Source organism: Macaca fascicularis, chromosome 9 (assembly GCF_037993035.2).
Source record: "Macaca fascicularis isolate 582-1 chromosome 9, T2T-MFA8v1.1".
Taxonomy (NCBI): Eukaryota; Metazoa; Chordata; class Mammalia; order Primates; family Cercopithecidae; genus Macaca; species Macaca fascicularis.
Genome location: NC_088383.1, coordinates 134,619,518 through 134,635,875, shown reverse-complemented (window position 1 = coordinate 134,635,875; position 16,358 = coordinate 134,619,518). Strand labels below are relative to the sequence as shown.

At 39.7% G+C, this 16,358-nt stretch overlaps 1 protein-coding gene across 2 annotated transcripts in view; it reads left to right on the top strand.

Annotated features, from left to right (window-relative positions):
* TEX36 (testis expressed 36) overlaps nt 1-16,358 on the top strand; it is an 89,211-nt gene that overhangs the window by 12,363 nt on the left and 60,490 nt on the right. The window contains exons 2-4 of one of the 2 annotated variants that reach the window (XM_015456841.3): nt 4,868-4,999; nt 5,746-5,826; nt 10,639-10,935. In XM_015456841.3, the coding sequence (XP_015312327.1) occupies nt 4,868-4,999; nt 5,746-5,826; nt 10,639-10,935 (510 nt within the window). Of the gene's footprint in view, nt 1-4,867; nt 5,000-5,745; nt 5,827-10,638; nt 10,936-16,358 lie in introns of those variants that run through there. The other variant, XM_045361727.2, reaches the window with a different exon arrangement.

Here is a 16,358-nt window from a genome sequence, read left to right as displayed (position 1 = left end):
TCCCCAGTACTCCAGGCCCCGCCCCCTGCCACACTCTCTTGAAGAGGGGGCCTCCTCCTCGGGGGCTCCAGGTTGGCTTGCCTGTGCTCTTGCCTCCCTCGTGACAGTGGTGTGTGATGTCGTCTGTGAATGCTAACTTCATCACCCTTTCCAGCACACTGCCAATAAACAGCTATTTAAGGCCGGGGGCGTGGTGCAGGGAGAAAACTACAGCCAATATCCCCGATGAACATAAATACAACATTTCTCAACAAAATACCAGCAAACTAAATGCAATAGCACATCAAAAAGACAATATACTGTGATCAAGTGGGACTTATACCAGGGACGCAAGGATGCTCCAACACACACAAATAAAAAAACATGACACATCACACCAACAAAATGAAGGACAAAAACCATATGATTATCTCAACAGACATAGAAAAAGCATCTGATAAAGTTCAACATCCCTTTACGATAAACACTCTCAACAAACTAGGCATAGAAGGAACATAAGTCAAAATAGTAAAGACCATATACAGCCAACCCACAGCTAACATCATACTGAATGAAGTAAAGTTGAAAGCCTTTGCTCTCAGAACTGGAACAAGACAAGGAGTCTCACTTTCACCATTCCTATTCAACATAGTACTAGAAGTCCTAGCCAGAACAATCAGTCAAGAGAAAGAAATAGAAAGCATCCAAATTTGAAAAGAAGAAGTGAAACTGTCTCTTTCTGCTGATGATATGATATTATATCTAGAAAAACCTAAAGACTCTACCAAAAAAAAACCCCACTTAAATTTGATAAATATATTCAGTAAAGTTGCAGGATACAAAATCAACATACAAAAAGCAGTAGCTTTTATATATATCAGCAATGATCTAACTAAGAAGGAAATCAAGAAGGCAATTTCATTTATAATAGCTACAAAAATATATAAGGATAAATTTAACCAGGGAGGTAAAATATCTTTATAAGAAAAACTATAAAACACTGATGAAAGAAATTAAAGATGACACAAACAAATGGAAAAATATCCCATGCTCCTGGGTTGGAAGACATGTCATTAAAATGACCATATTGCTCAAAGCAATCTACACGTTCAATGCAACCTCTATCAAAATACCAATGTCATTCTTCACAGAATTAGAAAAACAATCTTAAAATTCATATGGAATAAAAAAGAGCCAGAATTACCAAAGGAATCCTGAGCAAAATGAACAAAGCTGGAGGCATCACTTATTACAAGACTATAGTAACCAAAACAGCATGGCATTTTTATAAAATTAGACACACAAACCAATGGAACAGAATAGAGAACCCAGAAAACTGATCTTTGACACAGCTGCTTATATCAGGGAAGCAGCACCCTGTTCAATAAATGGTACTGAAAGAATCGGATAGCCACACACAGAAGAATGAAACTGGACCCCTATCTCTCACCATATACAAAAATCAACTCAAAATGAATTGAAGACTTAAATATAAGACCTGAAGCTATTAGAACAAAACCTAGAGAAAACTCTTCTGAACTTTGCTTTTGGCAAAAAATTTATGACTAAGATCTCAAAAGCATAGACAACAAAAATGAAAACAGACAAATGGAACTACATTAAATCAAAAAGCTTCTGCACAGCAAAGGAAACAATCAAAAGAGTAAATAGACAATCTGTTGAGTGGAAGAAAATATTTGCAAACCATTCATCTGACAGGTGACTAATATCCAGAATATACAGGGAACTCAAACAACTCAACAGTAAAAAACAAAAACAACAACCACCACCACCACAACCAAAAAACCAAGTAATTCCATTAAAAAGTGGGCAAAGGACATGAATAGACATTTCTGAAAAGAAGACATACAAATGGCAAACAGGTATATGAAAAGGTACTCAACATCATTGATCATCAGATAAATGTAAATCCAAGCCACAATGAGATATCACCTCACCCCAGTTAAAACAGCTTTTATCCTAAAGACAGGCAATCACAAATGCTGGTGAGGATATCAAGAAAAGAGAACACCTGTACACTGCTGGTGGAAATACAAATTAGTATAGCCACTGTATTAGTCTGTTTTCACACTTCTATAAAGAACTACCTGAGACTGGTAATTTATAAAGAAAAGAGATTTAATTGATTCACAGTTCTGCATGGCTGGGGAGGCCTCAGGAAACTTACAGTCATGGCAGAAGGTGAAAGGGAAGCAAGGCACATCTTAGATGGCGGCAGGAGAGACAGTGAGCAAAGGGAGATGTGCCACACTTTTAAACCATCAGATCTCATGAGAACTCACTTATTATCACAAAAACAGCAAGGAGGAAATCCACCCCCGTGATCCAATCACCTCCCACCAGGTCCGTCTTCTGACATTTGGGGATTCTAAGTCAAGATGAGATTTGTGTGGGTACACAGAACCAAACCATATTAGCCACTATGGAGAATAGTACAGAGGTCCCTCAAAAAACTAAAAATAAAACTACCATGTGATTCAGCAATCCCATTGCTAGGTATATACCCAAAAGAAAGGAAATCAGTATCCTGAAGAGAGATCTGCACTCCCATGTTTATTGCAGCACTATTCACAATAGCCAAGATTTGGAAGCAACCTAAGTGTCTATCAATAGATGAATGGATAAAGAAATGTGATACGCATACAAAATGAAGTACTAGTCAGTCATAAAAATGAATGAGATTCTGTCATTTGCAACAATGTAAATGGAACCGGAGGACATGTTGTTAAGTAAAATAAGCCAGGCACAGAAAGACAAACTTTTCCCATGTTCTCACTCCTTTGTGGAAGCTGAACATTAAAACAGTTGAACTCATAGAGAGTGGAATGATGGTTATCAGAGGCTAGGAAAGGTAGTGGTGGGGGAAGTGGGGATGGAAAATGGGACAAAAATATAGTTAGAATGAATAAGATCTAGTATTTGATAGCACGACAGGGTGACTATAGTCAATAATAATCTATTGTACATTTTAAACTAAAAGTAGAATTGGATTGTTTGTAACACAAAGAAATGATAAATGCTGGAGGAGATGGATCCTCCATTTACCCTGATGTGATTATTACACACTGTATGCCTGTATCAAAGCATCTTATGTACCCCATAAATATATACAGCTACTATGTACACATACAAAATTTTAAATTTTAAAAAAGAAGACATACAAATGGGAAACAGGTATATGAAAACATGCTGAACTAATCAGCAGGGGAATGCAAATAAAAACCACAATGAGATATCGTCTTATCCCAGTCAGAATAGCTATTACTAAAAAGACAACAAATAGCAGATGTTGGCGAGGATGGAGAGAAAAGGGAACTCTTACACACTTTTGCTGGAAATGTAAACTAGTAGAGCCACTGTGGAAAATAGTATGGAGATTTCTCAAAACACTAAAAAGAGAAAGTACCATTTGATCCAGCAATGCTATTACTGAGTATCTACTAAGAAAAAAATCAATATATAAGAGGGATACCTATACTTGCGTGTTTATTGCAGCACTATTCACCATAGCAAAGACATAGAATCAACCTAAGTGTTCATCAGTGGATGAATGGATAATGAAAATGTGATTGCTATTTAGCCAAAAACATTTGCAAACTATTCACACTATTGGAGTGTATACATTTCCTCTTTGTATCAAATCTACCACATCAGGTAGGTATTATTACTCCCATTTTACAGATAGGGAAACTGAGGCTTGAGAAAGTTTAGTCTCTCTCATCAGGCTCACCTAGGAGACAGGAGAGAGAGCTGGGGCTGGACTCAGGACCTCTGAATGTCTGGCCTCTGACCCGACCACATTATGCTTCCTTCTCCCTTTATGGGAATTTTCATTGAATTGGGTCTTGTCTTTTTAATTTCCATTCATTTCCTCCTAGAGAGTCCTGCTTCAGAGCTCACTTTGTTGGGGTGGCTTTTAAGAGGTGCCATTCAAATAAAATTGGGGTGAGTTTCTCTCACCATCAAGAGCCAGCCACATCCCGCTTCAGGAATGAAAGACTCATCCCTCCAGTTGCTGGGAGTGTGGCCCTCCCTGCCCACACCCAGAGATCTGCTGGCTGAAGAGAGCTGCCTCCCTAGGGTCACCCCCTAGGGATAGCCCAGGAATGAATCCAATGCCTCATTGCTGGGTGCACAGAGACTGGATCCCCTCTCCCCAACTCTGAGGGGCCACCCAAAGTCCAGAGCTCCCAGCCCAGTCAACAGAGGCCCTTGTTGGGACCAACCCCTTCTGCCCAGTCCTGTTTCCTTCCCAGTCTTTTGTTGATTGAGATTGCAAGGACACATTCTAGATAATCCTCATTGTCTTCATTTTTCTTGCTTCACAGCCTTCTATCCCCTCTTTTTCCCTCCTAGACGTTACCTCCCCTATACCATCCCACATTACCAGCAGAGAATCATTTGGGACTCTCTGTTCCTCCCCTTCCCATGGTCTTAGGGCCACCTCATACCTACGTTGCTGCAGGTTGGCTCATCTCCATAAACGCGGGTTGGCTCCTAGGTCCTCAGTACTGGAAGCTCCCTGACCACAGGAAGGACCTCAAATAACACATTTCTGTCTCCTCAGAATGTGTCTGCTCACTCTCTGAGGACCACACCCTCCTTACCAGGCTATGGAAACATTTCCAGGCTCCAGCACAGCAGGGTGGCCTCTGTAACTTGAAACAACCGGCAGTGATGGCTCTGGGCCATTACAATGTTTTTTGTCTTGGAAAGAATACTTGAAAATTACAAAAATTATGCCATTTCCATTGCATGCCAAAAGCACCCAAATTGCATTTTAATCACTGTACAGAGGAAGCCCTGATACTTGGCTTGTAGATTCGAATGTGTCTGGTTTTAATCAAGGCGTGTGCTGTTCTTCCAGTTCCCTCACATCGGGCTAACGCAAAAGACATCAGAATCCAACACCAGGGCTATGTTAAAAGAGCCCCAGAGTCCACACTCACCTTGGCAAGTGGAGGGGAAGCTGCCGCCCATATACAAAGTCCGGGAGAAGGTGAGTCCTGAACACTGGCCACAGTCATGGGCTCCTGTGGACCTCCCAGGGGGCAGCAAGGCTGGCACGTTGGGCCAAGCAATTGTTCCTTGTAAGAAACTGTGCATTTACTATCCTTGGACCCTAAGGGTTGGTAGTGTCCCCACCCCGTACCCTGGTGCTCTCCAGCAGGAACTACCTCCTGCTACGGACAATCAAGTCAGGCTCCTCCATGAACAGGAAGCAACATCCTTCCAGCCCACAGCTCATTAACATGCACCTCCTGCCTCCCCGGCCAATTCCTGAGCAACTTCAAGGCCCTGCAGTGGCACGAAGGAGAAGCAAGGGTCCATTTCATACCTGCCAGGGTCCCCCCGAGTGAGGCCTTGGGCCAGGGCTCTCATCTCCTGGGACTCCTACTGGCCAGATGACGGAGTTGGTCCTCATAGCCTCAAAAGTCCTTCCCAGCTTTTGGCTCTATGAGCCTATACGCTTTTCCATCCTTGCCTCCAAATAAGGTGTTTTGAAAGAGAATTTTTATGACTTTCAGGAAGCTGGAAATAAGGTGGGGTTTCAAAGCCCCGGGGCTGATGAGCACGTGGATATCCTCCCTGTCCTGTATCTGCTCCATCTCGGGGGCCAGGTTTCATTGTCTTTCTTAGAGGTTACTTTGCCTCATCCATCTTCCTTCCACATCACCGGATCCCAGTTCTGAAAGCAAGCCGGGTTCTAATGTGTGCCCTTTCTCTTCCATCCCACTTTTCCAGCAAGCAGTGAATAACCAGTTCCCCTTCTCCGTGCATGACAATCGGCACAGTTTGGAGAACTCTGGATGCTACCTTGACTCCGTGAGTATTTCTTTCCAAATTATTAATAAAACAGGGAACAACACAAGGGATCTTGATTTTCTGGGGTGTGTTGAAGATAGAGGACTGGCCTCAAAACTGGAACAAGGTCAAAACAAAGCGAGATCTTAAACAAGACTCCTAACAGGTTAAAAAAAAATGTTGGAAGCTCTCAGAATTCCACGCCGCTTTCAAGATCTACACCAGTGTTCTGCCTAGGTGTGTGTGCACTTCATCCTTCTCCAAGTGCCTTCCCATAAATTGTCTCTTTTGCGAGCTTTCTTGTGAGGATCTGCCATGGGAAGGAGGGACTGCTATGCGTATCTCTGGATAGCAGAGCCAGGATCCACAAGGAAAGGTCAGAAGGAGGAGGAGCTTACATAATAGAAGGAAGGATTTCCTCGTGACTGGAGTTGCCTTTTCTCAGCAGGTGGTGAGTTCTCCTTCACTGAAGAACATGAAGTCTGACACAATGGTGGTTAACACAGCACTACGTGATAGCAATGTAATGCAAACTGTATGCGTAATTTTAAGCGTTTTAGTGGTTACATTAAGTACAAAGAAACAGGTGAAACTTACTTTAATAACATATTTTATTGGCTGGGCGCAGTGGCTGACCCCTGAAATCCCAGCACTTTGGGAGGCTGAGGTGGGAGGATCATTTGAGGTCAGGAGCTTGAGACCAGCCTGAGCTACCTAGTAAGACTCCGTGTCTACAAAACATTGAAAAATTAGCCAGGTGTGGTGGTGCATGCCTGTTGTCCCAGCTACTCAGAAGATTGAAGCAGGAGGTTCACCTGAGCCCAGGAGTTCAAGGCTGCAGTGAGCTATGACCACGAACCCCGCACTCCAGCCTGGGTGTCAGAGTGAGATCCTATCTCAAGCAAACAAAAATAATTTATTTAGCCCAATAATTCTCCAAATTGTCCATTCAACATGTAATCAATATAAAAAATTAATGAGATATTTTACATTCCTCCTTCCAAACCGAGTCTTTAAAATCTAGGTGGTATTTTACGCTTACATAACATCTCAACTTAGACAACTCACATTTCAAGTGCTCAGTGGCTACATGTGGCTCGGGGCTACCAGACTGCACAGCACAGGGAAACCTATTAGGTAGAAAGCTGCATCAAGTGATATCTGCAAATCCTCATGGAAGCTGAAAGTCCAAGATGATGAAGATGTTATTAATGGCCCACCATTTAGAAAGCATCTGCCATATACCAACATCTCGTATTATTGTATTCAATCCTCACAACAATCCTACAGGCTCATTACACTTATCATCTCAATTTAGAGATGAGCAAATTGAGATCCAGTAAAGTTAAACAACTTGCCCCAAATCCCTCTTTCTTCTAGACTACAATGTCTTAACTAAATAGAAGTGCCTTAACCCGAAAAATCTGGTTTTCTTCTGGCAGAATGTTGAAAACAGAACCAGAATACCCACTTCGCCTGCTTCTGTAAATGGAGTGCTTAATATTGTTTTTCAAATAATCAAAGCAACGTATGTCCTTTAAAAACTGAAATAATACAGAATTGTATAAAATTAAAAATAAATTCACACCCTTATTTCTCTCCTCACAATCTGACCTTGATGACTCACTGCTAGTAATGGTTTTGTGGGTAAAATTTGAGACTTTTTCCAATTCACATGCAAATGTACACACATAAATGTATATTTGTTAATGGTATAAACAGGATTGTACCACTTGTATTTTGCTAAGGTTATGATGGTCTTCTAGAAAACCTTGGAAGCTTTCCAACTTTCTCTATGTTCTGGAATAGCTTATATAACATTTGGATTTTCAGTTTAATGAAGGTTAGACAGAATTTGCCTATGAAATAACTTGGGTTTGATATATTTTTTAGAGTAAGTTTTTTATTACTTTTTCTTTTGTTCTTGATTATTAATCTATTCAAACTTTCTACCTCTTCTTGGGTAGATTTTGCTGATATATATTTGCCTAAAATTTATCTAATTCATTTCAAATGTACTGGTATAACATCTCTCAAAATAGTCTTATTTTGTTGTTCCTTTAAAAATTTTTTTTCAGTTGAATGTTTAGTTCACATACTTGCAATTGTTTTTGTTAATAATTTATTAAAACTATAAGTAGTCTTTAAGATTATTGGTTTGACTACATCCCAAAGGTTTTTCCAATTAAGGTCTCATTATTATTTGCTTTCAAATAGCCTATGCTTTAATTTTTAATTTCCCTTTTCCTAAAAAAATTGGAAGAATGTTTTGAATTATCTATATGGTTAAAAATTTTAGAAATAATCTATTCATTGCTAATATCTAGTTTTATGGGTTATGGTAAATTTCAAAGAGTATAATCTAAGATTTTCACTTTTTGAAATATGAGATTATCTTTGTTGTCTTGTATGTGATTAACTTTAACAAGTGTGTTGTGGCTGTTTACAAATAATATATATTCCCCCATGTTGGTTACAAAGTTCTTTATATTTATTAATTTAGGACTGCAAATTATTTAAACCTTTCTCATGCTTGTCTTAATTTTTGTATTGATCTGTCAATTTCTGTTTCTAAGATTATTCTTGAGATTCTAAAGTTTTTTTGCCTATGTAGTTTAATACCATATCTTTCTGCATCAAAAATTTTTGTTGTTATTTTCATGATGGCTTTTGCCGTTTATCAATATAAAGTGTTTCTCTTTATATGCGTTAATGCTTTCAGCCATGAATTCTATCTACGTTATGATACTAGCATTGTCACTATTACTCTCTTTTTGCTAATGTCTGTTCTTTATGTTGTGGCCCATTCCTTTGTCTCCATAATTTGTAGTCACTTTGCTTTGCGTTTGTCTTCTATGATAAGTAGAATGCGGCATAGTTTTTTAAAAAAATCCAAGAATCTATTTCTTTATGTGAGAATTTAGCCCATTCACATTATTATGACATTTTATGCTTTTGGTTTTATTTCTGCCATCTCACTTTTATGTTTCCTATTTATTATGCTTATATTTTGTTTCTTTTTTTCTTCCTCTCATGACTTTGCTAGACTGATTTTTTTTGCTCACTCTGACTTCTATTGATGTTCTACGAGTACTTGCCCTCAAGTATAAATATTTAAAAATTATATTAACACTATATTACTCTATGTATAAAAATTAGTAACTATAGCTTTTCCCCAAGAATAAGGTAAGTCTTCCAGCATGCTGTATCTCACTTCCTGCTTCAGGGCTGCTGTATTGGTGGCCAGGTTGTATCCTCCAAGTTCTGTAGGTGCCATTCTTGGACTTCAGCTGGGAGCTCAGAGACATGGCCTTCATTTCCCTAATCAAGTTGAAATCCTGGAATTTTAGTTGTAAATTCTTTTCTGTCTGTCTTTCTGTTTCCCTCCCTCCTTTCCATTTTGTGAATTTGTACAATTCAATACATTTCATAGTCACATTATTAGCAAGCATTTAGATTTCATCCATAAATTTTACTTGCTACTTCCCTTGAAGCTCTTTCCCCTATTTTCATCATGCCTTTCTTTTACTTGTTTTTCAATTTGCTGGAGTATCCTCAAGTCATTCTTTAGAAGCTGACTTGGACTTTGTGCCCCGCGTCATACACTTGTTCCTCCAGTGCCACTCTCTTCCTCTTCTCCCCACTCTGGTTCCGGGGGGCTGATCTATGTGGAGTACATTCCTCCCCAGTCCCCTCAGTCCTGGAGCCATTGCACAACCCCTCGGGGTGTCCCTACACATACCCACACATATGTAGATAGTCCCTTTATAGACTGTCCTCAAATTACTCTAATTGAAATGTGCCTTGCATCTCCTGCTGCGAATCTGACATTGACCCTTCATCACAGAAACCTCACTTTACTGATGTGAAGTCTATGTAATGTAACGTCCGTTTCCTCTCAGTCGTTCATGTCAGTATAGTGTTTTTGTTCTTGGTTTTCACCTAGTTGTGATCAAACAGAATGTACAGTTTTGAGTACACAGTAATTATTAGGTTCACATGTAAGGTGCTGAGAGTGAATGAGGAAGCCGGTGGGCCAGTACCCAAAGGTGCTGGGTCCTTCAGGGGAGCCCTTAGGGATGGGAAAGAATTCAGCCTCCTCAGACTTTTCAGAGAAAGAGTCATCATTGGTCCCACTGAGTGCTGGGGAGCAGGGAGGGTCGGCGATGTTGGGGCAAAGGGAACCTACCTGGGTCCCTAAGGTTGAGGCTGTCTAACAGTCTGTTTCTGGCTGAATTCTCTCTGGTTCTGCCTTCCATGTCTCTAAAAGCCCCGGCTCCTTGGTGGCACCAGAAGACTGTGAGGACAATAACAGAACCCCGCCAGGGTTTTGTGAGTGTCAGTTCATAACCTTCAACAGGTTGGTAAAGGAGACCTCGAGACAGTCATCATAGGGTGCATTTCAACATATACATGTCAAGTAACTGATTTTAAGAAACACCTCAGAACTAGGTGACTGAGGCTGGGCACGGTGGCTCACGCCTGTAATCCTAGCACTTTGGGAGGCTGACGTGGGCAGATTGCCTGAGCTTAGGAGTTCAAGACCAACCTGGGCAACATGGCAAAACCCTGTCTCTACTAAAAATACAAAAACTTAGCCAGGCGTGGTGGCATCCACCTGTAGTTCCAGCTACTCAGCAGGCTAAGGCATGAGAATTGCTTGAACCCGGGAGGCAGAGGTTGCAGTGAGCTGAGATCGTGCCACTTAACTCCAGCCTGGGCGACAGACAAAGACTGTTTCAAAACAAACAAACAAACAAAACAAACAGACAAACAAACAAAAAACTATGTGACCTTGAATATTTTCCTTCTAATCTTGTAATTCTTCTCCAGGGCCTGGGACGTAAGAAGATCGCTCCAGATAAGAGGCAACATGTTTCAAGAAATTTTAATCTCTGGGCATGTGACTATGTTCCATCTTGTCTTGATGGCTTTTCAAATAACCAAATATCATATGTGCATAAAGAAGCCGTGGTGGTCTCAAGTTTCAGACGCTTTCCACGATGCTATAAAGAGATATGGAACACTTTAACATTTCTTCCTGAGCGAAGATATACAGAGTTTTTGAAAAAGAAGCCCAAGGTAAGGTTCACTATTGACAAAAAGGTTATCTCTTCACTGGAGTCCTAATCCTCCCAGAAGATATTTGATGAATTTTTAATATTGGTATTTCATCAGACATCCTAAAAGCATACGTTTTCTGATCCAGCACTACTATTTAATTTTTTAAGTGCTTTTATGATTTTTATAAGGTCAAAAAGCATTCGGATCTTTGTGAAATAAATATGTGATGACATACGCATGTGTAAATTAACTTTTCGGATGGCCACATTTACTTTTGGGGAATTTTAAAAAGTACATCCTTATATGGTCACATTTTCATTTTGAAATTTCAAACCATACAGAGGAAACGAAAGTCCTCCTGATTTCACCACATCTCCAATCCTGTACGTCCTCAGAAGTAAGTTAACTACTTGTTTTTAGTCTGCATTTACAAGCATATACATCTGCATTAACACATAAATTTTTAACATTACTATGTTACACAGTGCAAAATATTCTACTTTTTTCTTTTTTTTCTTTTTTTGAGACAGTCTCTGTCTCCCAAGCTGGAGTGCAGTGGCACGATCTCAACTCATTGCAACCTCTACCTCCTGGGTTCAAGTGATTCTCCTGCCTCAGCCTTCCCAGTAGCTGGGATTACAGGTGTGCATCACCACGCTGGACTAATTTTTCTATTTTTAGTAGAGATGAGGTCTCACCTTCTTGGCCAGGCTGGTCTTGAATTCCTGGCCCCAAGTGATCCTTCCACCTTGGCCTCCCAAAGTGCTGGGATTACAGGCATGAGCCACCGCACCTGACCTTCTACAGCTTTCTTTTGATACTTAATAATGTGTCTTGGAATTCTTGCAGTGTTATAAGAATAGACTGATTTTTTAAAAAATCACTACCTATATTCCCAAATACAAATTCACTCTGTTTTAAATAATTATCTTAATAGACATTTGAATAATTTCTAGTGTTTTTGCTGTTAGACACAGTGGTACATGAACGTGCTTGATCAGCCTCTCTGGATACATGTTTCCCTGAACCTCTGGAGTGGATAGACTCTGAAAAGTTACTTTGTTAATGCTTGGTTGACAGTAACGCACAAAGTGTTGAGAAATAATGCCATTGGTTTTGAAAAAGACTGGACCAGTTGAACTCCTACTAACAGTATCTGTGAATTTCTGTTTTTCCCCTTTCACATTATCATTTAAATATTTAAGGATATTTAAGGGGAAAAAAGGGACCTTGTTATTTTCTTATTTAGCATTTCTCTAATTATTAGTGAAGCTGAGTATCTTTTCCCATGCAGTGGCCTCCTCTATTTCCTTTCTATAGACTGAGCGGTGTCCCCATCATTCCTTACCAAAATTTTCTTGTTTATCTTGGATATTTTTTCTGTACATAAATTTTAGAATAAGCTTGCAAAGTAAACAAACAAACAACAACAAAAATAACATTGCCAATGTGATAGGCATCTCCCCAAATTTAGCTTTTAATTTATGGGAAAACGGACACCTTTATACTGCATCTTCCCCTTTGTTTGAATTTACTTTATATCCTTCAGTAAAGTTTATAATTTTCCTCACATGGGTCTGATGTGTTTCTTTTCCATGTTTATTCCTGTATATTTTGAAATTCTGTGGCTATTTTGAATGTTTTAGTTGCACTTTTAGATTGGTTTTGGCAGATGCATGAGAAAGCTATTGGTTTCTGTATGTGAATCTTCTACTTGGCAACCCGGCTAAACTTCTAATAATAAATAAATAAATCTTCTAATAAAATAAAAAGAAATTTCTAATAATATTTCAGTGGATTCTCTTCTGGATTTTTGTTTGTTATTTATTTATTTATTTATTTATTTATTTATTTTTATTTTTTATTTTTTTTGAGACGGAGTCTCGCTCTGTCGCCCAAGCTGGAGTGCAGTGGCGCAATCTCGGCTCACTGCAAGCTCCACCTCCCGGGTTCACGCCATTCTCCTGCCTCAGCCTCCCGAGTAGCTGGGACTACAGGCGCCCGCCACTGCGCCCGGCTAATTTTTTCTGTTTTTAGTAGAGACGGAGTTTCACCATGGTCTCGATCTCCTGACCTTGTGATCCGCCCGCCTCGGCCTCCCAAAGTGCTGGGATTACAGGCGTGAGCCACCGCGCCCGGCCTGGATTTTTCTAAATGGAAAATTATATCATTTGTAAAATAATAACTATTTTAAGTCATTTCCAACATTTATATTTTTCCCATCTTATTGCATTGGATAGGACCTCAGGTACAATTTGAATATTATTACAGAGAGTATATATCTTCATTTTCTTTTTTTTCTTTTTCTTTTCTTTTTAAGAGACAGGATCTAGCTCTGTTGCCCAGGCTGGAGTGCAGTGGTGCCATCATAGCTCACTGCAGCCTCAAACTCTCAGTCTCAAGTGATTCTCCTATGTAATGAGAACTACAGGAGCACGCCACCACACTCAGCTAATTTTTAATTTTTTTTTTTTATATATGGGATCTCACTATGTTACCCAGGCTGGTCTCGAACTCCTGGCCTCAAGTGTTCCTCCTCTGCCGGGATTAGAGGCATGAGCCACCGTGCCCGGTCCTGATTTCTTTATAGATTAAGATGTTAAGCCTTCATGTCAAATACATTTCAAGTATTTTATCTATTTTGTTGTTTTTTGTTCCTCTTTGCTTATAAACTTTATTTCTCAGAGCAGTTTTAGGTTTACAGAAAAATTGGAAAGTTCAGAGTTCCTGTATACCCACTCTCCCCGCTTATCTCCACAGTTTCCTCTACTGTTAATATCTTGCTTTGGTGTGGTATACATCATATAAAAGCCCTGCATATTTTAACACAGTAAAATGAATGAAATTTTTATTTAACGGCTTCAGGATTTCATGTCGTGCTTAGGACTTCCTTTGCTTAAGATTATTAAATAATTCTGAGTTTGTGCTATGGTTGTACGTATGGAGGGACATTATAGCAAATAATGTTCTGGTGTTTATTGAGATAATCTTATGTTTTTCTCTATTAATCTGTTAATATAATAAGGTATATCAGTGGATTTTCTAAACTTCAGTCATTTTAGCATTCTTGGGACAAACTCTAGTTGTTATGAGGTATTATGCTTCCGATGCATTCAGAATTCGATATGCAATTATCTTACTTGCAGTCTTTTAGTTTTTAAACTTCTGCAATTATTATTTTAGCTTTCAGTTGAAGACAGCTTTCTCTCCTTTTCTATCCTCTGACACTGCTTATATAAATTGCAAATACCTATAGAATTTGCCAGGAAAACTCCTGGACCTGAGGCTGTTTTCGGGTGCAAATCTTGGCATGTCTTTTCCCTTTATTTTTATGGAGATTGGTCTGTATGGTACTTCCATTTTTTTTTTTCTTTTCTAATTTTGATCATTTTTATTTTTAGAGGAAACCATTTGTTTTACATGGCTTTGTAAAATGTTGGTGTTTTAATACAGTTCTCTTTTCTAAGGCTTTTAAAGTCACATCCTGTCCTTTGACATTTTGAATGTTTACATGCCTTTGCTCCGTTTACCAACTCTACATTTTTGTTGCTGTTGTTTGCTTTTGATCTCATTAATGTATGCTTTCATGTTTACTAATTCCTTTCCTGAGCTTATTTTGATTTTCTTTTTCTAGCTTCTCAAGGTGAAAACATAACTCAATTATTTCCAGTCTTTCCTGTTTTCTTGTAAATGTAGTCAAGGCTACTCCCTCAGAATGCCACTATACATAGACACATCATGGTGCTCTTGTTATTTCTTGTTACTGTTCTTTTTTTTTTTTTTGAGACGGAGTCTCGCTCTGTCGCCCAGGCTGGAGTGCAGTGCCGGATCTCAGCTCACTGCAAGCTCTGCCTCCCGGGTTTACGCCATTCTCCTGCCTCAGCCTCCCGAGTAGCTTGCAGTTGTTTTCTTTCTTTTTATTCTTTGTTTTGTTTTGTTTTGTTGGTCTTGAGACAGGGTCTCGCTCTGTTGCCCAGGCTGGTGTGCAGTGGCATAATCATGTCTCACTGCACTGCAACCTTGACCTCTGGGGCTCAAGTGATCCTCCTCCCTCAGCCTCCCAAGTAGCTGGAACTACAGGTGCATGCCACCATGCCTGGCTATATTGTATCTTTTGTGGAGACAGAGTTTCACCATGTTGCCCAGATGGTCTCAAACTCCTGAGCTCAAGATCCTCCTATCCAGGCCTCCCCAAATACTGGGATTATCGGTGTGAGCCTCTGCTCCCAGTCTGTTTTCTTTCTTAATTCAATAATTATTAAGAAATGCATTTGATTTTTTTCTTTTGTTGTTATTTTTCATTGTCAATATTTTATTAATTAAATAATTTCTGCATTGTGGTCAGTGATTAAGATTTGTGTGATTTCTGCTTCCTGAAAATTTTAAAATGTTCTTGAGGCTTAACACATAGTCAATTTCTGTCACTGTTTTACATGTATTTGACAAGAATACACAATCTCCCTTTTACGCATTTCTTTTTTAGAAGGAATAATTATAGGGCCATAGAAAGTTGCAAAAAAATATTCTGCAGAAAGGTTCTGCCTATTTTTTACCCACTTTTCTCCAATGCTAATATCTGGCATAACTCTGGTAAAATAGAATATTCATTTTCTATTGCTGTGCATATTAGTCCATTTTCTGTTGCTTAGAATAGGATATCTGGAAAGATAATTTAAAATTATAAATTACAACTGTAATTTATAAAAGAAACTTATTTATTACAGTTATGGAGGCTGAGAAGTCCAGAGCCAAGGGGCTGCATCTGGTGAGGACCTTCCTGCTGTGAGGACTCCCTGCAGAGTCCCCAGGGTGAACAGGATTTCCCATGGAGAGGGGGCTGGGCATGCCGACGTGCTCTCTCAGGTCTTTCTTTCTCATTATCAAGGCACCAGTCTCCCTTCCATGATAACCTATTAACCATGGATCCATGAATGGATGAATCCATTCGTAAGAACAGACCCCTTATAACCCAATCATCTCTTAAAGGTCCCGCCTCTCAATGCTGTCACATTGGAAATTAAGTGTTAACATGAATTTGGAGGGAAAATATTAAAATTATAGTACTGTGTCACAAGTGACTACAAATTTAGTGGCTTATAACAAAACTACTTAACACACAGCTCTGCAGGTCAGACATCTGGGTGCACGTGGTGATGTCTTCTGCTCAAGGTCTCACAGGCTAAAATCGAGGTGCACTCTCATCAGAGGCCGGGGGTTCTCTTTCATGTCTATGTGGTTGTGGCACAATTCAGTTCCTTGTGGTTGGAGGACGGAGATTCCCTGCTTCCTCATTTGCTGTTAGCCAGGGACCTTCTCAACTCCTATGAGTTGCTGCATTCCTTGCTACATGGCCCCCTCCATCTCCAATGCCAGCAATGGAAAACCTCGAGTGGAATCCCTCACACATTTTGCAATCTCTTTCATGAGGAAGAGTTTGGTGCCCTTTTTAAGGGGATCACCTGATTGGGCTTGACCCAACCAGGATAACC